General features: G+C 43.5%; 1 protein-coding gene across 1 annotated transcript in view; it reads right to left on the bottom strand.

Moving 5' to 3' along the window:
• Positions 1-10292, bottom strand: part of CLVS2 (clavesin 2) — a 107196-nt gene extending 96904 nt beyond the window's left edge. Inside the window, exon 1 of the mRNA XM_040350348.1 lies at positions 8979-10292. Coding sequence (XP_040206282.1) covers positions 8979-9367 — 389 coding nt within the window. The 5' untranslated portion in view covers positions 9368-10292. The remainder of the gene's footprint in view (positions 1-8978) is intronic.
• Between the last annotated feature and the right edge of the window lie 15397 nt (positions 10293-25689).

The following is a 25689-nucleotide window of genomic DNA, read 5'->3' as shown; positions in this document are numbered from 1 at the left end:
CGGCGTCGTACAGTTTAGCTGCTCCGTCTAATCTTCTTTGAACATTCCACAGACACCATAAGCCTTCAATGACAGATTCAACATTTGTATGTTTTTCGATGCTTTGTCGAATCTTCGTCGTTCATGTTGAATTGTCAAGTTAGTTCTAGCTATTTTACTGCTCCTCCTCTTTGGTTACAATCAGCCAATAACATTCATCATCATCATTATTTTTATTTTACTTCCCCCACCCAATTCCAGCATCGATCTTTTCTCTCTATAATGTCGAATCTTTTCTCTCTATAATGTCGAATCTTTTCTCTCTATAATGACAAATCTTTTCTCTCCATAATGTCGAATCTTTTCTCTCTATAATGTCGAATCTTTTCTCTCTATAATGTCGAATCTTTTCTCTCTATGTCAAATCTTTTCTCTCTATAATGTCGAATCTTTTCTCTCTATGTCGAACCTTTTCTCTCTATGTAGAATAATCTTGGACTAATAGAGTTAAGGTTAGGCACATTCGACCCATGAAAACGAAAATAAAGCATTTGTTTATGTCGGATCTTTCGGTTTTCGTATTCTGCACTTTCGTTTTAGTTTGTTAAAACAATAACGAAAATACCTGAAATTCGGACGAAAATGTATTCAGACGAAAACGAATGCACATGTCTACTGTACATAGCTTTCTGAAAACATTACAGCACTTTGCCTCAGTGCTGTTCTTCCGAGCTCTCAGCCCAGAAGCAAACCGTCTTGCTTTTGTGAGGAGTTATAAAATATCAAAATGGCTTGCTTGGTGGATAGCGGTCCTGGGAAGGGGGCGCTTCTCTGCCTAGTTGATAACCACTAAAATTCAATGAATAACTGGGGTGGGCCAAAAACAGTCAATAGGGAGAGGAAAGGGCTAGAAGATGCTGAATGTTCTGCAGCAAGAAAAAGAGGCAGGCTCTAGCTGACTTGCTGCAGCTTCTAATGCACTCTTGAAATCAATGTAAGAAACTTTAGCGCAGTGCAAGACTTGAGGACCAGTTCACACCCCATGCAGTCAAGTGTGGTTTGTTTTTTCTGCATCAAAAATGCATGGAGAATAGGTTATATGGTTTTCAATGGCATAGTTCACACCGGTGCTTGCAGTTCCAGTATGTTCCAGTTCCAGAAAAAAACTAGAACATGCTGCATTTTTCCTGCACTGGACTGTACTGTAATGCAGTAAAATGCATAAAAAAGCACTTGAACGCGCCAGAACGCACCAAAAACGCACTGGAATGCACATGTCCTTATTTAAAGTTAAGAGCCCTTTTACACTGGGGCCGCCATGCGTTAGCGGTAAAGCGCTGCTTGTTTTAGCGGCGCTTTACCACTGCTTAAAGCAGAGTTCCACCCAAAAGTGGAACTTAAGCTCATCTGATTCCCCCCTCCCCTTCTGGTGCCACATACAGCGCTCCCAAACCACCCCAGACTTTTTCTAACGTCCTACAAGTGCACCACTCCCAGTGTGAAAAGACACAGTGAAATGAATGGAAGTTGGTTTTTAGGCATTATTTATAGGCTATTTCTAGCACTAAAACACCTGAAAGCCGTCTCAGTGTGAAAGGGGGTCTAAGAAAAGAGGGGCAAAAATGCACTGGACTGCACCAATAATGCATTAAAAACACATCAAAAATGCACTGTAACGCATCCAGACTGCGTTTCTATGGTGTGAACTGGCCCTGAAGGTCTTCAAAAATGGACTAAAGAACTGAAAAACATGTGCAAGTTGCAATGCATATTTTCGGTAGGGCTATATATTTATGTAAGAATCATGTTACAAATTTTGGCTTGACAGTTAAATTGGATCATAAAATCTCCCAGATTTTGAAAAATGTGAAATTTTTATGAAGTATTCCCTCAATCGGTGTGCCTTAACTACTGCAAATTATTGATGAGGATCTCGAAGCTGCTTAACATAAGAAACGTGCGCATAACATTTAAAAATGTTAATGAATGATTAAATCAGTAAGGATTTAGTTTAGCTGATTTCAGAGCAAGCATCGTCTGTGTGTGGGGTGGCAGTAACTTGCCGATGAGACAACAACAAGTCCTGGGTAAGATAAACCTATCACGTTTGCACATAGACTGCTCTGGTGCCGTTAGTGTTGCCTAGGAACAGCTGACTGATAGTGTACAGTGAAAAGTCTTGCCAGGGATGAGACGGTATCCTGGCCAGGCTCTCTGTTTATGTTGTTTTAGAAGGTCATTTACAGATAAAGATGTGATGTTAGAGATTTATCTCTGCCTTACTGAATGCAGCATGCATACTTACAGTATGTAGCATATTACCATAATTACCAGCGTCGTATAATTATTGATCCAGTGCTCTTATTAAGCAAGTACCTGCACAGCTTTGGCAGTGAAAAACCTCTTGAGTCCCCACTGTCCTTAAGCTTTATATATTGACCCTTATGCCGCGTACACACGATCATTTTTCGGCATGAAAAAACGTTGTTTTTCAAAAACGTCATTTAAAATGATCGTGTGTGGGCTACACATCATTTTTCAGGTTCTGAAAAACAACATAAAAAGAATTCGAAAATGCTGCATTTTTTAACGTCATTTTAAACCAATGTCGTTTTTCGGGTTGTAAAAAATGATCGTGTGTGGGCTAAAACGACGTAAAAAACCTGCGCATGCTCAGAAGCAAGTTATGAGACGGGAGCGCTCGTTCTGGTAAAACTACCGTTCATAATGGAGTAAGCACATTCATCCCGCTGTAACAGACAGAAAAGCGCGAATCGTCTTTTACTAACACGGAATCAGCTAAAGCAGCCCAAAGGCGAATGGAACTTTCCCTTTATAGTGCAGTCGTATGTGTTGTACGTCACGCGGTTTGCTAGATAATTTTTTAAAAACGATGGTGTGTAGGCAACGTCGTTTTAATGATGAAGTTGGGAAAACTTTGTTTTTTGGACATGCTAAAAAACAACGTTTTTTTTTCATGCTGAAAAATGATCGTGTGTACGCGGCATTAAATGTGTGCCCCCAGGACTCGTGCACTGGTTTGGAAATGGGGCTTTAATACACAGTACTTTCGTGACACTGGTTTTGTAGAAAATTTGCAACAAGGAAGTCCAATTATTTTTACCTCACTTTCTGATTGCCTCTCTTTAACTGAAACTGCATACAGTGATGTATGAACTAGAGGTAGGGAGGGGTGTGTATCTCTTCTAAATCATTCAGTTGAATTTTTGTTGTGAATACAATAGAATCAAATCTTGAAGCTTTACACAAAGATACAGTAAGACCAGCCATACACGGGTTCAGATCTCGGCCGGTTTATCAGGAAGCCGATTGAGATTGGAATCGTTAATAGGTAGGCTGAATGTACCAACTTGTTCAATAGACTTGGATACAACCAGCCTGCCAGATTCTCTTGCAATTATCTCCTGTTGGGGATGGAGTCCCCTTCCGCCCCCCTAGAATAAGACAATTGCTGATTCCCCTGTCAACACTGTCTGTGTTGATGGGGGAATCGTGGCTGCCTGAAAGAAATTTGCTCTGTGTTTGGCCAGCCGAAGTGATAAGTGACTGAGCAAAAGTGCTTTGAAAATCATGTGATTCTATCATCTGCTGGGTGTACATGGTAAATAGGAAATATTCATATGCAATATTTTACATTTACCTGGCTAAAATGTAATATTTAAAAAAAATATATAACATTAAAGAAATGCTAGTCATGCTAACAGAAATGTCATGCTAGAAATGCTAACAGAATACATTCCCTTAAAAAAAAGCCTTATCTTGACTTGGTTGTCCTGCAAGGGAGTCTTCTACTTTGCCTTTAGATGTATACAATGTACTGTTGATAAGTTAAAAATAACATATTCTGAAGAAGGAAACTTCAATTGCCAATAGATGTAGGAGGGGGCAGGTTGTATAGGCACAACCCAGCCACCCACCAACTCAATGAATGTCCCACTGATTTATGAACAAGAACATTCTGCTTGGATGGCTTTCTAACATGTTGGGATGATTGCTTCCCTCGACAACAGTCGGTTGTTGGGGTCAATGGTCTTTGACAAAAAACTAGGTAATAGGATGATCCAGCTACTGAATAACTTCATAAAGTCTTGAATGACGGTAGCCACTAGTGTGAAATTCCCCTTTACAGGGCTATTTACACATAGAACAATAGAAGGTTGAAACTTCAACAATGTTTGTAGAAACCTTTATGCCGCGTACACACGGTCGTTTTTTTTGTGATGAAATAAAACAACGTTTTTAAAAATGTCATTTAAAATGATCGTGTGTGGGCTTCACATTGTTTTTTGTCTTCTAAAAAATTAACAGAAAAGAATTATGTCTTTTTTCAAAATGTCGTTTTTTGTGTCATAACAAAAGGATCGTGTGTGGGATAAAACTACATTTAAAACAACGTTTTTAAACCCGCGCATGCTCAGAAGCAAGTTATGATGTGAGCTTGAATGGAACAGAGTACGTAACCACGCTTTGCAAGAGCATTTTCAGAAAACGTTGGTGTGTGGGCAACGTCGTTTTTAAAAATGAAGTTTGAAAAACGTTGTTTTTTTTCATGATAAAAAACGACGTTTTTTTACAAGACAAAAAACGACAGTGTAAAGGGACTGTCACAAAAAAAAAAACTATAAAGTGGTGAGGTATAGAGGTCACATTGTATACATGCTGAAGCTCGTATTGCCCCCTGATATAATTAAATGCTGGGCTGTTCTGAATGTGAAAACGATGGCACCACTTGTTAGTAATGGACCTTGGCTGCTTGTTCCTGCTTCACAGGCATTACTATCGGCCAACAAAGCAGAGCCCATCATAGGGCAATAAAAATGTTGGGGGGGTAAGTTATTTAACTTACCCCTGTGACACTGGCTGCTTCAGGTTTTCCGAGGTCAACTCATCAACTTGCTGAGGACTTTAGCTGTGTAAGGTTAAAGTAAACCTGGGAGAAATACATGGGCTGCAATTGCTCACCTGCTTCTTAAAATGTGTGTTGGTTGTTTGTTATACTGATGCTCTGGCTTTAATAATTTCTGTGTCACTGACCCTAAACAAGTTTACAGATCAAGAAAGGCAAAGCAAAGTCAGAACTCCTGATCTGCATGCAGGTTCTGGGTCAGTGATGCAGACAGTGCTGAATACAGTGAAGCCTCGTAGACACGGCCGGTTTTCTCAGCAGGAAAACTGCCAGGAGAGCATTTGGCTGGAAAACAGCCGAGAATCCAGACGGGAAAATAAAGAACCCTGCTCTCTATTTTCTCATCAGGTTTCCCGACAGAGTGTTTCCTGCTGAGAAAACCGGTCGTTTGTATGCTTACCTGTCCCAGGTAAACCCGCGCATGCTCGATAAGAGTTCGCCGCATGCGTGGTAGCATACAAGTTTAGTGTGGGGTGTAGCAAGATACCAGCGACGGCATTGAATGTGACGAGCGCCGGCTCATCATGGTCGATGACGTCACCGCGTTCTTGCCCTTCAAAAGAACAGCGTTTCTTTTGAATGGCCTTCTGTATGCACGGCTTTGCAAGAAAAGCTTGCCAGGAATCCCGTCAGGAAAACCAACGTTTTTTTCCTGACGGGATTCCCAGCCGTGGGTACAGGGCCTGAGTTCACTAGACAGCCAGGCAAAAGGAGGTGACAGCCTCCAAATGCATATCTAACTCTTGGCTTTCTCACAAGCCACTCAGATGTATGAATAGCTTGGTAAAGTTTAACAAAATTGATTGTCAGAGAGCTCCCAGAATAGCTTTGTTGCAGGACCTTTATAGCAATTACCAATTACAAGAAAACCAAGACTTTTCCTCTTACCTTTTTTTTCATTCATCAGATGTACTGTATGTATTTTTCTTTGCCTAATTTTCTACCTTTGGTTATAATCTTTAAAATGTTGTTTTTGTGTGTTATTTTCTTTTATATTTTATTTATAATATGTAGCAAGCAGTAGATGTACACAACAGTACGACTTTGGGGGCAACTCGGCAAGGCGATCTCAAGACGACTTGAGAGGCAACTTGCAAAATGACTTCTGTATTGAAGTCAATGCAAGTCGCCCCGAGTCGCCCCCAAAGTCGTACAGGAACCTTTTTCTAAGTCGGAGCGACTTGCGTCGCTCCTATTAGAACGGTTCCATTGAATAGAGCGGACCGCTACTTGTCAGGCAGTTGAGGCGCCTGACAGGTCGCCCCTGTGTGAACCGGCTCTTACTGTTATGTAAGTAACGTGTATAACTTTAAAAAAAGAAACAACCCCACAATCTACTGTACAATAAAACCTTGGTTTGAGAGCGTTTTGAAAGACAAACAAAATGTTTTAATAAATTTTGCCTTCATATACAAGCGATGTCTTGATATAAGAGTAGCGTCATGTCACAACTGAGTATAAAAAAGAAGAGAGGGGCCTCTAAGTGTAGCAACTTATTTCTACACTTAGAGGTGCCTCTCTTCTCTTTTATACCCTGTAAAAAATGCTTTGATATACAAGTGCTTTGGATTACAAGCATGTTTCTGGGACAAATTATGCTCACAAACCAAGGTTTTACTGTATATTAAAGTGGAAGTAAACCCTCCTATCGCTTGCAGCCAAGGAAACTGCAATCGTGGCCTCTGTTTAATCTTTAACTGCCATGATGCTGCACATGTGATTAGTTCTGACACCAGCCATTGGATGATTTGACAGTTTGGTTGTGAGCACAAAAAATGTGACAGTTACATTCTCAGCACATGTCAGAAATGTAACTGTTTTTTGAAACTCTTAAATTGATGGGTTTATTTCTGCTTTAAGTATGCTCTTGTGGCTAAATTAAATGGTAGCATCAAAGCCCTTCATCTTCTTTCACTTTAAAAACCGAGTACTTACTGGTATGAAGCAACACATGAAACTCCTTCTGTGGCTGCCCTACCACAATGTAGTGCTCTTCCTACCTAAGTAAATTATAACTAGGCCTGAATGCTTCCACATGGTGGGTCTAAGTTAGTCTAGCACTGTTCAAAAATATAATTTTAGGTTATTTTTTTATAAGTAATACGCAGTAAGGTGTACATCAGTGAGTTTAGACAACAGAAGGTGCCTGGAACACATTGGGAGCGTGGGTGATATGTTTCCTTTAATATTAGGTACTACAAATGAAAATTGCTTGATGTGCTGCCATCCCTTTCTTTCAGTTAGAACATAATGGTTTTATGGGACACAGCAACTGTTAATACTGACTGCACACAGAGGTATCAAAAAAGGATGTTTTGCATTCATTCCTAGATCATCAATGCTTAGGCCTTAACACTTTAGTGTTATTCAATTGCCATTAAACCTGACTACTAAAGCACTGATATTACTGTGAGCTCTACTTTGCTAAAAAAGAAAAAGCAGGTTGCAGAGTCCTTTTGCAACTGATGCTACAACCTTCAATGTCCTAAATGTCCCCCACACTCACCCCCCCAAGCAGCATCATCTCTTAAAAGAGCATCAGCATTGGAATTTCAAACTCAAGTTATAGACTGTAGAGCCTGGAGTTTGCATGTACAAAACCAGGTTTATGTAGTCAATGTAAAATGGCTGCTGTACCAAAGCCTGATATCGAAACTGTCCAGTTACCTGTTCTAACCAAAAAGTTCTACAGAAAGGATAAAAACCCTTGCTATTACGATTAATATACATAAATGTACTGAAACAGAGTTTTGTACTAGACGCACATAAAAAAGCTTATCTAATATAAGGATAATGTAAATATTATTAGTACTTTATCTTAATATATGAGCCAAAAACTGAAGGTGCATCCTGTTGCAGAAATAGCCGGATTTGCCTAGAAAGTGGTCCAAACATGGCTGTACAAATCAATATCTGGTGATTGTTACATAACAATGAGAACAAAGATCTGCATTTTAATGAGATCCTCTAATCAATTGCAACGAGAGAGATGTAAATCCACGTAAACAGTACACTCTGCATACTGAGTGTTTTATTTTTACTTAAGATTTACATTATTTTTATAGACAAAGCTTTCCTAGAAATGCATCACAGATGACAACATAGATTAAGAGAAAGGATCTGTCATTAGTCAAACTACCAGTTTTATGTGACTGATTCATTTGAATTGGTTAAATTAACTATTGTGTTCACTATCCACTTTTTACACTGGTAATAATAAGACATTAATGCTTGGCCTTTTATACAATAGGCCTTTGGATACCAATTGTGTCATTTGTTAGGACCCCAACTGGCTAATTGCTATTGTACTGGGATCCTGGTAAAATGCATTTCTTAATTGCATCCAGTAGAATAGATGTCATATCAAATAAACTGTTTCCCCAAAAACGATTATGGCGCTGACTGCTTACTTACAGATTTCTGGGAAATGAGATTACCTATCTAAATTACCAAGGTAGCAATGGCTGTGGCCATTTACTGTAACCCATAGAAACCCAGTCCTTTTCAGGTATCGCTAGGAAGACAGATCAGAAAGAGATCTTGACTATTGGCACTCTTTACTGTCTCTTCAATAGGACTATATCAATGCAAGGACAGATATGTAAATCCAATGGTAAATGAGACTACACAAAGATTTCTGTCAAATAAGATTACCTGTCTTATTTACTAAGGTAGCTCAAAGTGCAATGGATGCGTGGTAACTCATAGTAACCCATCCAATTTCAGGGGGCCCTATATATATAATATTGTTTATTTATTTATATATATATATATATATATATATATATATATATATATATATATATATATATATATATATATATATATATATATATTTTTTTTTTAGATTTATTAGTTAGGCCACCACTTTACTCTGGTCACAGTCGTCAGCATATAATACCAAGAACTTCTTTTGAAAGTCGTTGAGATTGGAGCGTTATCCTGTAACCCATAGTAACCATTCCATCACTTATTAAGTTTTCTCAAAGTACCACGGATGCACAGTAACCCATTATAACCTATAGCTCAATTACCGCTTTCAAATATTTGTTAGTTAATGCCACCACTTTACCTGCTCTGGTCCCAGTTGGCAGCAAATAATACCAAGATCTTCCTGCCAAAGTGGTCAAGATTGGAGAGTACTCCTGGAAAGCCATCCTTAAGTCCTTGCTTTATTCCCGGATCAGTGGCCTTGAAGTTCTTGAACATATCCAGGTTTTGTTGGCGGTACTCAAAGTATTGTGCCAACAAACGGAAAGCTTCAAAGTGGTTAAATTTCCTCGCCCTCAAAAACCTCAAAATGAAGGCATCATCTGTCCTGAGGAAACCAATATCCGGCCGCGTGATCACCATGTCCCTTACCTCCTGGATATCCTGGTGCAATGTATCAGGGTTCTCATTAAGCTCCAGCCGAGCTTTCTCTAGAGTCTCAGGGGACAGGCCAGCCTGCAAGTGAGTCATGTTGCCTGAACAAGAACAATTTGACTTGTATACCTGAGAGGACCAAATGGCAAACTATACCAAATCAAACTAACAATAAATATGCCAACAGTTAAAATGCAGTAAAATCTTGTATGCGGTGTGAATAAACAGCAACAATTTAATATTTGTCTAAATATATATACTTAACAAAACACGAGCCCCTATGCTGTGTTCTCTGGCCTTACAAAACATGAAGATCTAGCCCCAGACAGCAGGAGGCAGCACTAATAATCAGAAAAGAGTACATTGAGCATTTTGGCCATGATTTTACCACCTATATCCCAGAATACTGATACCAAGCCAGGAGTACATCATTTTCTGGATTGTATCCCTGTGTATTTGAATTAAACACCCACAGTATGATGTTTAACAGCTGGGTTGTTTTAAAGGTCTGACAATTCCCATCCTACTGCTGTAATCCTAGTGGTCACAAATCCACATGCATACATCTCCCAAGTTCAGGGGAAAAATCCTGATTAATGCGGCAACCTGCAGTAGCTGTTCCAGTAAGAGATGACCTTTATCCATCAGCAGAGAAAGACAGCATCAGTGTAGGGAAGAAAAAAAAGATCAAGGAGGAGGCTGAGTCCCCTCAACATGTGGCTACTGCAGCTGATTGTGTAGCGGTGATGACAGCGCAGCACCTTCCCAGGAGATAAGGCAAAGGGAATGGACCACTGCCTTTATCCTCGCACGCAGCATCAGATCCTATGACGCCTGTTCATCACATTGCAGCTAGAAAGTGGACAGTCTGTCTATGCAGCTTGTGTTCTTTGCTGTGCAGTTGCTGTGGCTTGGATGGCAATGAGATGAGAGGCTGCCCGTCTGTTTTGTGCATTCAATCACTTCTGGTCCTGCTGCTGCTGGAGGGTGGGTGACGTCAGCCTTGGCTGAGCCAATACTATGCAGCTAGTATCTCTGCTTAGAGCTGATGATGCTCATAGCCTTAGCAGGGACTCCAGCTGCCTGCTTCCTCCAACAACTCAGCAGTATGCAGCATCCTCCCTGTTCTTATCTCCCCCTCAACATGCCACTCAATATTCTTTGTTGCCAATCTCGGTTATTTTGCACCTGCTGTCCTTTCTTTTGTGGTCCTGCTGCACAGTCCCTCCCACTATGGTCCAAGCTTCCCAGAAGGTTAGCTACATGTACAGAGAGCAAAAAAATCCCCCCCTCCTTCCCCCCAATCACTGAAGTCTTTGTTAGTTGAACAGTTGTTTTATAAGTAAAATCAATGGAACCGATGCGTTGCGTATTCTGAGATGCACTTAGTGAGAATCACAAAAGGAAACACTTTATTGAGGCGAAGGGCATATTATATAAGTGGAAGAAGAGGCCACACAACAACACACCTGTTAAATATTGCTTTCCTATTGATTTATACTCCCCCGCAAACATTGTCTTTTTAATCACCACTTAAATACATTTTTTCACTGAGTACACTTGACCCCAAAGTTTTTGGCTCTATCCCAGTGACTTATCAATAATGTGTGTAGTGCAGGTTGGTCCCCACTGTGTACTTACTGACTGCATACATTGTTACCCCTTCATCTCCCCACCTGCAGTCTCCAGCACAGCAAATTGCATCGCCTCGCTAAGGTCCTGAGCTCAGTTCCAAAGAGGCATACTTGTATTATCTCGCTGTCATTGGTGTGCGCAGACTATTGCATTAGGGTATGCACCCCAGAGCACAAACACACATGGGTGTATATCAGCAGAGCAGTGGACGGTGTCAGTAGAGCTGAAAATGGTGGCAGTAGGGCAGTGGAAGGTGTTTTTTTTTTACAATTATTATTTTTATTATTTTTACAATATTATTATTATTATTTTTGATGTTTCTTTTTTACAGTTTTTTAGGAGCCCCGTTCTTGGGGCTTTGGTGAAGTATCAAGGCTCTAAACCAGGCATCCTCAAACTATGGCCCTCTAGCTGTTGCGGAACTACACATCCCATGAGGCATTGTAAAACTCTAAGGCCCCATACACACGGGAGGATTTATCCGCGGATACGTGCGCGACGCTGTCATATAAGGAATTCCACGCATGCGTTGAATCATTGCGACGCATGCGTGGGATCCCTTCGGACGGATGGATTCGGTGAGTCTGTACAGACCAGCGGATCCATCCGTGGGATCCGATTCCAGCGGATAGATATTCTTTGCATGTCGACAAATATTTATCTGCTGGAATTCGGAAATATCCGCGGATAAATATCCGCCGGAGTGTACACACCATAGAATCTATCCGCTGAAACCTATCCTAGATAAGTTACACCACCGCAATTTTTCATCGCAAGTGCCTGATTCACCAAGCACTTGCGATGAAAACTATGCCCGCGGCCTCCGGCGCAAGACGGGCCAATTCAAATGGGCGTGTGCCATTTAAATTAGGCGCGCTCCCGTGCCGGACCTACTGCGCATGCTCCGTTTCCTGACTCCCGCCGTGCCTTGCGCGCCGTGACGTCATTTTTTTGAACGGCGACGCGCGTAGCGTACTTCCGTATTCCCGGACGGCTTACGTAAACAACGTTAAATTTTGAATTTCGACGCGGGAACGACGGCCATACTTTAGACAGCAATACACTTGCTGACTAAAGTTAAGGCACCAAAAAAAAAGTGTAACTCTGCGACGGGAAACTAGACTAGCGGCGACGTAGCGAATGCGAAAAACCGTTTTGGATCCGCCGTAACTCCTAATTTGCATACCCGACGCTGGTTTACGACGCAAACGCCCCCTAGCGGCGGCCGCGGTACTGCATCCTAAGATCCGACAGTGTAAAACTATTACACCTGTCGGATCTTAGGGAAACAGGGATACGACGGCGTATCAGGAGAAACGCCGTCGTATCCCTTTTGTGAATCTGGCCCTAAGGCCCTGTACACACGATCGGACATGTCTGCTGAAACTGGTCCTCAGACCAGTTTCAGCGGACAGATCCGACCGTGTGTACAGCCTAGCAGACAGGTTTCCAGCAGACAAAAGTTTTAAAGCAGGCTTTAAAACTTATCTGCTGGAAACCCGTCCGTCCGACATGTCCGCTGGTTAGTACGCTTAACCAGCGGACCGAAATCTCCCGCATGCGCCGAATGGATTTGACGCATGCGTGGAAGCATTTTACTTCCTGGTTTGCGGACGTGGCGGCGTCAACGTCACCGCCACGTCACCGCACTGTCTGTCCGCGGGGATTTTGGTTTGATGGTGTGTACAACCATCAGACCAAAATCTCCTAGCAGACATGTCCGTTGAAAACGGTCCGCGGACCGTTTTCATCGGACATGTTCGAGCGTGTGTACAGGGCCTAACATTCACAGACATGACTAGGCATGATGGGAATTGTAGTTCCTGAACAACTGGAGGCCCATAGTTTGAAGACCCATGCTCTAAACAGACCACTGATGTCTCCCTTTTGAGACAGAGAAACAAACTGAAGACAGAGATTCCCCAGTCCCTTTCCCTGCAGCCTGCAGTAAACACAGTTTACTATTCTTCAGTTAAGAATGAAGACAGGAGCGATCAGTACAGATCACTAACTATGTTCATTCAAAAAAGGAAGGAGCTGGTAAATGAAATATTTACCAGCCCCTTCCCTGCTCCTGAGAGGAGAGGAGGGAAGCTGGCAACACTGCAGGGGGAAAACAGGAAGCAGGGGGAATTGGCATAGTACAGGGTGATAAGGGTGTGCCCAGGCACACCCGGCACACCCTGTGCGCACACCTATGCTCGCTGTGTTTGTGTGGGTGCAATGATTTGATTAATTCCCCCAATCCAAAAACATAGCCTAAATTTAACTGACTGACACCCAAATAGATCCTAAAAGTTTATATCTGTGATTGTGGAGAGGACAATCTAAGCTCCTTGAACCCTCCCTATCTCCAGGATATATGGCATTTATGCTGTGCTAGTAAAATTATATTTCCCACCCCAACTGGCCTGGGAGGAATGGAATACCTTACCTATTAATTGTATTTAGTGAAGAATAGATCCTTCACTACAGTGTGTCCTCACTAGGGATTGGCCGAACACCCCCCTGTTTTGGTTCAAACAAGAACATGCTAACAGGCATAAGGTTTGAGTATATGCAAACCCTATTAATATATGGGACATGAACATTAAGAATCAAAAGTGCTAATTTCAAAGGCTTATATCCAATTTATTGCCATAAAAAGTGTATGGGGACCCGGGTACTGTCCCAAGGGACATTAATGCAAATATATATTTTTAAATTACCGTTTTTTCAAGAGCAGTGATTTTATTAATGCTTAAAGTGAAACAATAAATTAAATATTCCTTAAAATATCATGCCTGGAGGGGGGGGGTTGGGGGTCCCCTTAGTTTGCCTGTAAAGTGGCACATCTGTGTGATGTGTAGAACAGTGCCACAGAAAAAAAATACATTTCTAAAGGAAAACTTTCTTTAAACTTGCTTGTGGCTGTTATATATTGCCGGCTCTCATGTCTGGTATGGATTTTAAGGGGAACTCCACGACAATTAAAAAAAAAAAATTGGCGTGGGGGTCCACCCAAAATCCATACCAGACCCTTATCTGAGCATGCAGCCTGGATAAGGGTTTCCTAAACCATACCAGGCCACATGCCCTCAACATGGGGAGGGTGCTTTTGGCCCCCCTCAAAGCACCTTGTTCCCATGTTGATGGGGACAAGAGCCTCTTCCCGACGACACTGGCAATTGGTTTCTGGGGTCTGCGGGTGGGGGGCTTATAGGAATGTGGAAGCCCCCTCTAACAAGGGGGCCCCCAGATCCCGCCCCCCCCATGTGAAAAAATGTGTCAAAAAGTAAAAACCACAATAGACAGTTTTTGACAATTCCTTTATTAAAAAAAAAAAAGTGTTCCGTGATTGAAATCCATTCTGTCGACTGCTGTCTTTTTGCTTACGTAAAGGGATGACCCTGCCCCGTCTGACGTCACACGCCATCACATTTTTTTAATAAAGGAATTGTCAAAAACTGTTTTTTGTGGTTTTTATGTTTTGGGTAATTGGGTAGGGGTACAATGTACCTGATACCCATTCACATGGGGGCGGTATCTGGGGGCCCCTCATTAAAGGGCGCTTCCAAGTTCAGATAAGCCTCCTGCCCGCAGACCCCGACAACCAATGGCCAGGGTTGCTTGGTTTGCCTGCCTTGTAGCGACGGGCCTGGCAGTATCCATAGCCGAGAGGGTACCTAATAGAGGCAAAAAATTAGCCATCTTTGTTAGACGGTCGACCACCACCAGGATCGTGGTAAACCCTTCAGAGGGGGGTAACGCCACTATAAAATGCATTGATATCGCTTTCCACGGGTGGTCAGGGACAGTTAATGGTCTTAACAGGCCCCAGGCTTGTGTGCGGCTTCCTTTACTTCTGGCACAGACTGTACAGGAACTTACTAAGTCCTTGCAATCCTTCCTCCGGTCAGGCCACAGTAGGATCGCTGAATCAGCTCAGAAGTCTTATGGCCGGCAAGCTGGTGTTCGTGAAGGGTCTTGAGGAGCTGAAGTCTGGCTCCTTCGGGGACAAAAATCTTGTTTCCGTGCCACAGGAGCCCTTCCTGTTTTCTGAATGTAGAACTCTCAGATTCAGGACATTGAGCAGAGGCTTGTTCCAGGGCTGACTTCAGGTCAGGCTGAATCAACAGGAAATTCTGGGGGGACAAGATGGTCTCTGGGAACATGCGTGAGAGAGCATCTGCTTTCTCATTCTTGGACCCTGGGCGGTAGGTAAGATGAAAATTAAACCTGGAAAAGAATAAAGCCCATCTGGCTTGCTGTGGTCTCAGTCGTTTGGCGGATCGGAGGTATTCAAGATTTTTATTGCCTGTGAATACCATGATGGGGTGAGCGGCACCTTTGAGGAGATACCGCCATTCCTCCAAAGCAGCTTTTATTGCCAGTAACTCCCGATCCCCCACATCATAATTATTTTCTGGCTGGCTTAATTTTCGGGAGAAAAAGGCTACTGGGTGTAACAAAGCTTTAGAACCTTTTCGTTGAGACAAGACAGCCCCTGTGGCAACTTCCGATGCGTCGACCTCTAGAACATAAGGTAGAGCTTGATCTGGGTGCCGTAGAATGGGGGCCGAGGTGAACAGAGTCTTTAGTTTATTGAAGGCCTCCTGGGCCTCCTGGGTCCACTGAAATGGATGAACCTTTGGATGCCTTTTTTATCAGTAGGGGCTGACCATTCCATAATGGTGGATACTTTCTGAGGATCCATGGAAATTCCGGATGTGGAAATGATTAGACCCAAGAACTGTATGGATGACCTTTCAAACTCACATTTTTCCGCTTTTGCATAGAGTCTGTGTGGCCTTAATGTGGATAGTACCTTCCTGACGTGAGTTCTATGTAATTCCAAGGTGGCAGAAAAAATTAGGATGTCATCCAAGTAAACGATTACAAAGTGATCCAAGAACTCTCTAAAGATGTTGTTCACAAAATGTTGGAAGGTTGTCGGAGCGTTGCATAGACCAACAGGCATAATGAGGTACTTGAAATGTCCGAAGCGAGTTCTAAAGGCGGTCTTCCATTCATCCCCCTCCCGAATGCGCACAAGGTTGTAGGCACCTCGTAAGTCCAATTTAGTAAAAACTTGTGCAGTACGGAATCTTTGGAAAATTTCAGGAATGAGAGGGAGAGGGTAATGGTTTTTAATAGTAATTTTATTGAGTTCCCTGTAATCCACACAGGGCCTGAGGGTATGATCTTTCTTCTCTACGAAAAAAATCCCGGCACCAGCTGGAGAAGAAGATGGGCGGATGAACTTCTTTTCTAGGTTCTCGTCAATGTATTGACACAAGGTCTCAAGCTCAGTCTCTGAAAGTGGAAATATGCGTCCAAAGGGAATTTCTGCACCAGGCAAAAACTCGATAGGACAATCGTAAGGACGATGGGGAGGTAGTGTGTCGGCTTTCTTCTTATCAAAGACATCTAGAAAATCATTGTAAGCTGTGGGAACATTTTGGCTGGAAGTGGAAGCTGGCTGTACAGTGAGACAACTGGGAGGTACTATAGACTCGGGTACTATGCAGTGCTGATGGCAGTAACCTGATTTGAAGGAGATACTCCCTGTGCTCCAGTCTATCTGTGGGTTATGTGCCCGCAGCCAAGGGAGCCCCAGGATCACAGGAAACATTGGAGAACAGATAACATCAAAACAGAGGAACTCTTGATGGCCAGAATCAATCAAGGTAAGGTAAGTGTCATGATCCGTGTTGTGGCTTCGGTCACCTGCTGGTGGCATTATTACTTCCAGCAACAAAGGGTGCAATTCTGGTGGCCACCAGGGGGTGTCTCCCAGTAGACTCCCAGGACTCTTCATTAATCAAGCTGCACCTGATGTGAGCTGCTGGAAGTATATAAGCCTGCCCTTCACTGAGGTTCAGGGCTTCAGTATCCTCTCTGCTAGCCTTGTTCCTGCTTGACCTGATCTGTTGCCTAAATATGTTCCTGATCCGCTTTCTGCCCTGTCCTGGACTCTGTCTCCTGTACCTTGTACCCAGTGCCTGAGTCTTGTCCCCTGATTCCAGCTTCCCCTTGCCACTGCTCCCTCCATCAGGCTGCCTGTTCCCCCCTTGTCTCTCATCCCTGCTTTGATTATGTATATATGCTCTTGTTTTTGTATATATTAGTTAGATTAGATTAGATGTTTTGAGGGTTGCTTTGTTTTCTTGTGTAGCGCTCACCCCCGAAGGTTTGTTTTTGGGATCGGCATATTGAGTTACCTTGATATGGCCCAGGGATGCAGTTGTAGAAGCAACAGTGAGCGAAGGTCCAGACAGTGAATAAAGGTTTTTTCCAATGCTTTATTTTGCAGGCCAACACGGCCAACATCAACATAAATTGGAAGGACAGTTGATGAATAGAGAGAGAGGAAAAACCTTGCAGTATCAGGCCTGGATATTAAATGGAGCAGTCAGTACTGCTCTGTATAGTACCAATTTGTAACTCGTCGCCACTCCAGCTGAGTGGGTAAAGTGGCCCCGGACAGACCCTTTTTTACAGGCCTGGCAGCCGAGATGTCACTTAGGATTTCTGGGAGGAACAGGTCTCTCTCACAGACCCGGCTCTGGGCCTCTGCCACAGGCCAATTACAATAACTGAGCTAGATAGATTGATGGAGCGAATCCTCCCAGTAGATTTCTGCATCGGTCACCAGATGACAGCAAACATACCTGTCAGTACTCTGGTCACCGGATCCCCAATTGGTTTGTTCAGGCTCTGTTGGACGACCTGCCTCCGGGTCCTCCTCAAACCGACTCCCCAATCGAATGGCACCCGGCCTGGGATCCTTTCAATAGAATCAGGAACCCAGCCAAAATTGACTGGGGTCCCCTTGTACCTCTGGATGAGGTTCCAAGTAGTCTGCAACTATGGCCAGGTGGGCCACGCCGGCGGGGTCCATGGATGCGCGTACCCTGAAGGTGGATGCCGCACCTGGAACAGGGACCCTGCAAAGATTTTAGAACACATGACCTGTCACAGATATACTCCTCTCCAGCACGCCCCGCGAGGGAAAAAGCTCCTCTGATTGGCTGCTGGAGAAACTTACTCTGCCAGAACCCCTCTGGCGCCAACTGCTGGCCAGGAATGACATTGCATCCCTGGACCACAGACTGACCCAGTGGACATTTCTGGAATGACAGAAGTCCCAAAATTTAAACAAATACTGAATGGGAGCAAGGTAACTCTCCCATTCCCCACTAACTTTAGCGTAGTATGCTTTGCTTGTTTTTTTTTGTTTGCGGTTGTTTGGTTTGCACGTGTGCCTTTATCTTTAATAAATATATATTTCTCTCCTACTTTTGTTCCTGTTTCCTTTAGTGCAGCCTACTGATCTGTTTAAACCTGTGTTGGATGCCTGTGTCAGGCCCCGTACACACGGCCGAGGAACTCGACGTGCCAAGCACATCGAGTTCCTCGTCGAGTTCCTTGTTGAACTTGTCGAGAAGCTCGACAGGCTTGCTTTGCGTACACACGTAACAGACAACAATTTGGTCGTTCTCCAGCGCGGTGACGCTCACCACGTATGACGCGACTATAAAGGGGAGGTTTGATTTTGTTGGCGCCACCCTTGGGGCTCCTTTTGCTGATTCCGTGTTTGGTGAGTGACGATTCATGCTTTTCAGTCTTTGTGCTTTCAGATTGATCTCTGCCGTTCAGTTTGTACTTGTGGGGGTCGTATCTAGGCAATCGGGACGTGCGGTCAGGTCGTATTGTTTTACATTGCGGTCCTGTCCCCGCGTTTTTGATTGTCAGGGTCGTTCTTCATAGGTCTTGCTGTTCTTCACTGCTGTCTGTTTAGTGCAATTCTGATTTGTCGTTCGTTCCTAGCCTTGTAGCCATGTTGCAGGCACCTAGTCGTCGCCGACTTAGTGCTAAGCATCTTATGTGTGTAGGTCTGTTTGTTAATGACCTAGACGATGAGGAGTTCATGAACAGGAGGAGGACGTGTTCATGGACCAAGAATTGGTTGCTCCGTAGGAACCAATTCTCTCACATGCCTTTGCTGCGGGAGCTTCAGGAAAATAATCCTGTTGATTACAGGAATTTCCTGAGGATGTCTGATCCCGTCTTTCAGCACCTGTTGGCTTTGGTGTCCCCCTATATTACCAGGCAGGACACCGTTATGCGGGAAGCCATCAGTGCTGAGCAGAGGCTAGTTGCCACCCTCCATTATCTGGCAACTGGGAGAAGCCTTCAGGACTTAAAGTTCTCGACGGGCATCTCCCCCCAGGCTCTGGGCCTCATCATTCCTGACACCTGCTCTGCCATCATCCAGGTTCTGCAGGAGGAATATATGAGGGTAAGTTTTCTCCTTTAATATCACATTTTATGTCTATAATGTATGCTAATGTCTTGTAGTTATCTCCTCCTTCCCTAATTACCATGTCTGGAATATGCTGTGAATGTTCCCTTTGCCCCCATGCATGCTGTAAACTTTATTGATGCCCCTTTTTTGGCCTACATGCATATTTCCCATCACTTACCTCCCCAGCATGCTATCCTGGGCCCCAACCTACCTAGTCTAGTCACTTCCCAATGTATTGTGTTATATCCATTGTAATGTCCCCCCCCCCTCCCCTCCCAAATGTGTGGTAAAGTCTATGTTCACCAATATTAAATAATTTTGATTTTTGATTTTTGGACTCCCAAACTCATCTAGCCCTCCCCTCCAAAATGTGTTGTAAAGTCTATGTTCACCAATATTAAATAATTTTTAGTTTTGATTTTTGGACTCCCAAACTCATCTAGCCCTCCCCTCCAAAATGTGTTGTAAAGTCTATGTTCACCAATATTAAATAATTTTTAGTTTTGATTTTTGGACTCCCAAACTCATCTAGCCCTCCCCTCCAAAATGTGTTGTAAAGTCTATGTTCACCAATAATCATAATTATATATTTTTTTGGACTCCCAAACTCATCTAGCCCTCCCCCAAACTTGGGCACTGGCCCATCAGAGGGGGTGTTTAATGTGCTAATTGTCTAAATATATTTAGATATAATATGCTAGTTCCCAGAAATGTTATAATGCTTATAATGTCTTTGTCTAATCTGCTTGCAAGGTTATGTGGCTAATTTTTGGATTTTTTCTTCCCCAGCTTCCGTCCACACCACAGGAGTGGCAGTCTTTGGCTTTGGACTTCCAGACCCGTTGGAACTTCCCCAACTGCGGGGGAGCCATCGACGGGAAGCACGTCCGCATCGTGCCTCCACCCCGTTCAGGATCCCAGTTCTTTAATTATAAGGGGTTCAACAGTATTGTGCTGATGGCGGTGGTGTCAGCACAGTACGAATTCCTTTTTGTGGATGTCGGGATGAACGGACGGATATCGGATGGGGGAGCCTTCAGGCAGACGGAGTTTGCGCTTCGCCTTCAGGATGATGATCTGTCATTGCCACCGGATGACCAGAATGTAGAAGGCCTGCCATTTGTTTTCCTGGCTGATGAAGCGTTTGCCCTGGGACCCCATCTTATGAGGCCATACCCTCAGCGCACCCTCACCCCAGAGAGGAGTGTCTTTAATTTCCGGCTGGGACGAGCACGCAGAGTGGTTGAGAACGCCTTCGGCATCAAGGCCAGCCGGTTCCGCCTTTTCCTCACCTCTCTCCACATGGCGGAATATAAGTGGAATACAATTATTTTTGCATGCTGCATACTACATAATTTTTTGCGGAGACAATCTCCTAATTATATGGCCCTGGTTGGGCCCGAGGCACAAGTTTTGTCTCCATCAGAAACTTTGCCGGGCCTTGAAGCTGGCCACACAGGACTGCCCCCCCAGAGTGCCCGTGAAGTGCGGGACAAATACATGGACTATTTCATGGGTAGGGGGGCAATACCATCTCAGGCCAATTTGCCCTAATTTTTGGTTTACAAAAAATAAATACAAATATTTTGAAAAAACTTGTTATGTCTTGCTTGTGTTGCTTGGAGTTGTTTACTAAGTGTAACTAAGTGTATTTTCATTATCAACTAGCAAACATTTCCCAGGTGACCCCCAAACCAAACACATAGAAAATTAGATGTATTTTAGGAAAAACACCACACACTTTTTTCAGGTTCAAAAGCTCTTTATTTTCTGACTAAATTTTTTTTTGGGTTTACCAATTACCCACCAAAAATTTTTTGGGTAATTTTTTTTTTTTTTTGATCACAATAATCATTTTTTTCTTTTTTTTTTTTCTTTTTTGATCATACAATATCCAATAATCATTTTTTTCTTTTTTTTTTTTCTTTTTTGATCATACAATATCCAATAATCATTTTTTTCTTTTTTTTTTTCTTTTTTGATCATACATAAAATGTTGTTATTTTTTATAATATTTTGATTAAATAATCCTTAAAATCTGGTTTTGTTATTTTTTTTTTTTTTTTGATTAACCACTTCCATACCAGGTACTTACGCAGCTTCCCGCCCAAGCCAATTTTCAGCTTTCAGCACTGTCGCACTTTGAATGGCAATTGCGCGGTCATGCTACACTGTACCCAAACAAAATTGGCGTCCTTTTTTCCCCACAAATAGAGCTTTCTTTTGGTGGTATTTGATCACCTCTGCGATTTTTTTTTTTTGCGCAACAACTAAAAAAAGGCTGAAAATTTGGAAAAAAAATTACGTTTTTATTTTTTTCTGTTAATTTTTTTGTAAATAAGTTTTCTCTTTCAATTACGGGCACTGATATGGCGGCACTAATGGTCACCGATGAGATGGCACTGATGGACATCGATGAGGTAGTACTGACGGGCACAGATGAGGTGGCACTGATTGGCGGCGCTGGTATGCGACACTGATGGGCACACATAGGCGGCACTGATGGGCACACATAGGCGGCACTGATGGGCACACGTAGGCGGCACTGATGGGCACACGTAGGCGGCACTGATGGGCACACATAGGCGGCACTGATGGGCACTCATGGGCGGCACTGGGCACTCATAGGCGGCACAGATGGGCACTCATGGGCGGCACAGATGGGCACTTATGGGTGGCACAGATGGGCACTGCTAGGTGGGCACTGGGCATGGATGGGCACTGTGGGGTGGCACTGATGGACACTGGGGTGGCGCTGATGGACACTGGGGTGGCGCTGATGGACACTGGGGTGGCAGCACTGATTGTTGCCAGTCAGTGCCCATTTGTGGGCACTGACTGGCATCTTTTTTCTTTATGGTTTTTTTTTGTTTTTTTTTTTTAGACTTTTTTTTTTTTTTTTGGCTTTTTTTTTTTTTTTTGCCCACCCTGGTGCTCCAGGGTGGGCATCCCTGGTGGTCCAGTGTGGCGATCCGAGGGGGGGCTGCGCTGATAAACAATCAGCGCTAACCCCCCCTGTCAGGAGAGCCGCAGATCGGCTATCCTCTACTCGCGTCTGTCAGACGCGAGTGAGGAAGAGCCATCGGCGGCTCTTCCTGTTTACATCGTGATCAGCCGTGGTTGGACACGGCTGATCACGTGGTAAAGAGTCTCCGCCGGAGGCTCTTTACCGAGATCGGAGATGCAGGGTGTCAGACTGACACCCCGCATCACCGATCGCCGCGATGCGCGCCCCCACGGGCGCGCGCGGCATGAAATCCTGCAGGACGTTCTAGAACGTCCTGTCAGGATTTCATAACCACTTCCCGGACGTAAATCGGCCATAGGCCGGGCGGGAAGTGGTTAAATAATCCTTAAAATCTGGTTTTGTTTTTTTTTTGTTTTTTTTTTATTAAATAATCATTAAAATCTGGTTTTGTTATTTTTTTTTTTTTTTTATTAAATAATCCTTAAAATCTGGTTTTGTTATTTTTTTGTTATTTTTTTGATTAAATAATCATTAAAATCTGGTTTTGTTATTTTTTTTTTTTTTTTTATTAAATAATCATTAAAATCTGGTTTTGTTATTTTTTTGTTTTTTTTTTATTAATATTAAATACTAAAAAATCATAATTTTTTTGGTTTCAAAAACTTTTTTCGTAACATTCAGACTCTCCCCAAAACATCTATTACATTTTTTAATTTATTTTCCACCCTCCTTGTTCGTTCTTTTATTTTTCTGTTGGCCAGATGTATCTCCTCCACCTCTTCTCTGCAGACCCAGATTTCTGAGATCACCATCTGGACAGTATGCCTGTCCAAGTCCAAGCCACCACCTGCTCCTGAAATGTGGGACAAAACCATTTATTAAAATTAGGCAGGCCTACATCTACATTACCTGAAGCTGGGTTAGTTATATGTTACTTTACCTGATGTGGTGGCAGGCTGCGCATCATCACCATCCCTCGGGGGTGTGGCTTGCGTGCTGACTTGTTGCTCCAGTGTCGAAGCTTCATGACGCCCTACGAGAATGAAGAAAATGGAAACAGGATTTTAAGAGCTTATAGGCCTGAAAGAGGAATATGATTCACTTTATACAATTTCTGGGACTATTGATGTTTCGAAAAACCCCTCTGGGCAAAACACAGGATTGTAGGCATTCACAAAGATCATGACAATTCTTGTACCTTTGGTCTACTTTTAAACATGTAAGCCAACCAAGTATACACTGGATCACCTCACCTCTGTGTGAACCCCAAAATGGGTTATTAAAGGGGACAACAATTATGCAAATGAGTCCACATGTGTCACCGACTGCTGAGCAGACTCTCCTTTTACTGTATATATTTTAATTTAACAATAATTGAATTTTTTTAATAGCACATCTACATAAATTTCAATATTGATCTCACCCTAAATTTATTGAAATGTCATAATTTTCTTGATTTTATGCACAATATTTTGTCGTTTGAGTTGTCGTTCCGAATGTACGTCGACTTTGACGACAAATTATTGGGCAGAAAAACATAATACAGTACAACCTGAAATTAAAAACACATGGCGCGGAACAAATAATAATAAATATATAAAAAACTTACTTCTTCTAATCACTCTCCTGATCCGCTTCATTTGTTCCGGCTCCCGCTTTTTGAGGTCCGACCACCTTTTTCTGATCTGTTCTTTAGACCTTTTCACCCCAAATTTGCGATGGAGACTCCTCCTCACCTTCTCCATTATTGCGGCCTTTACCTTGTTCGGGTACTTGTATGGCCCATGCCTCCCATTATAGTCCTCTGCTTTGAAGATGAGGACCATCTCCACCATTTCTTCAAAGGTCATGTTGGTGGCCTTAAATCGGATTCTTCTGGTGATCCCTCGTCCTGCCTGGCCTGGCTCCTGTATTGCTGCCATATTTCTTAGCATGTGCTCCCAACCCAAAAAAAGAATGAAAAGGGGCGGGGAAAGGACTACACCGCGAACATCAGGGGCGGGGAGACGTGCGTAAAGTCACACATGCGCGTGTATAAAGGGCTACCACGTGAGTAAAAGGGGCGTTCACAGTTTGTGGAAGACGGCGGAGATAACGATCGGGTCAAACACCGGTATGTAACTACATTTTACATGTTATTCTTGATTGAATGATTTTGTGGGCTACATATTATGTTCATAAACTAAGACATAGCTAGTTCTAAAATTGAAGGTAATGGGCCGCTATAGTGCCATCGTACGTAACCAACGCTTTGCTTATGCATTTTGATCCAACTACTGTTGTGTGGCCAATCTCGGTTCTCAGGATGTCTTTAGAAAAAATGTCGTTTTAAACATGATGCAAATGGTCGCTTTTATGTCTTGACCAAACTAGATCGGAGTGCTTTTCTATAACGTTTCATACACAAATGAGGAGGAGATCTGGCTTATTAGTTCAACACAACTGGTCATCTGTTTCCTACGAACTGACCCAACATGATCTGCTGCCAATTCCTCCTTGTCGTTTTAGCGACGGAAGATAAGGGGCGGGGGGAAACATCTAATTTTTTAAGCATGGGCGGATGACGTGTGCGGAGTGTATATAAGGCTCGAACACACGTGGCGTCCATACGACCGGGTTGCGTAAGAAAGACGTTTGGGTTTGGGCCCATTTCACAGCTTTAGACCAGTACCCCTGATGGTCTTTTGGGAGGGCTGACGGCGATGAGGACGTGACGCGCTTGAGGGTGGGAGGTGCCGATTGCTCCATGGCTGCTAGCGGCATCTGCCGCGCCGAGTCTCTGACGATCTCATCAACGGACCGACGGTCATCAGCGTGAGAGGCTGAGTAATCGGAGGACCGTGCGGGAGACTTATCCCCTCGCAAAGACCCGACAACGCGGAGATTGACCAGAGCGCCCCACGATCCCCAAGTGAACTGTATGTATCACATGGGACAGCCGAGCGGAGCACAGTGGACAGCACAGTGACATTATCAGCCGGGGCTACATCAAGGCTTCCCCCCCCACGGAGCGGCATAGTCCAGCGGTGGTCGGCGAGATGAACTGGGGGATTGGTGAGGCGCTCAGTTGAGCCGAGTGGGGTCGGGCTCCCTGCCCCCCCGGACCCCCCCCTCCCTATTCTCACTACCCCCTTGTAATGAGCTTATGAATGAATTTTTCTGCCTACTGTCATGTCTAATCTTGGGATGATTTCAGGTGTGGGACACTCTGGGGTCTAGCCGTTGATCTAACCCAGGCATGATATGCTGAAAGAGCAGGAAGGATACAATATCTTTCTCTGGTTGCTTTATTTAGTTGTTCTCTTTTTTTTTTTTTTGTGGTTTGTGTTTTTGTTTGCTGTAAAACAACTGGGGGCAGTGCTATAACAGTAGAGAAGGGATCCTGAGGCTGGGCGAGACGCTTAGTTGAGCCGAGTGGAGGAGGGGCGCCATCCCTCGCCCCCCCCTGGGAGCCCCCCACCCCACCCCCTTCCGCTCTTATGTTTTCATGCGGATGTACCTTTTAAATGCTCAGCTCTAGGAATG

Source organism: Rana temporaria, chromosome 4 (genome assembly GCF_905171775.1).
Source record: "Rana temporaria chromosome 4, aRanTem1.1, whole genome shotgun sequence".
NCBI classification, from domain to species: Eukaryota; Metazoa; Chordata; class Amphibia; order Anura; family Ranidae; genus Rana; species Rana temporaria.
Note: the sequence above shows the minus strand (reverse complement) of the source record. Positions and strands in the feature narration are given on the sequence as shown.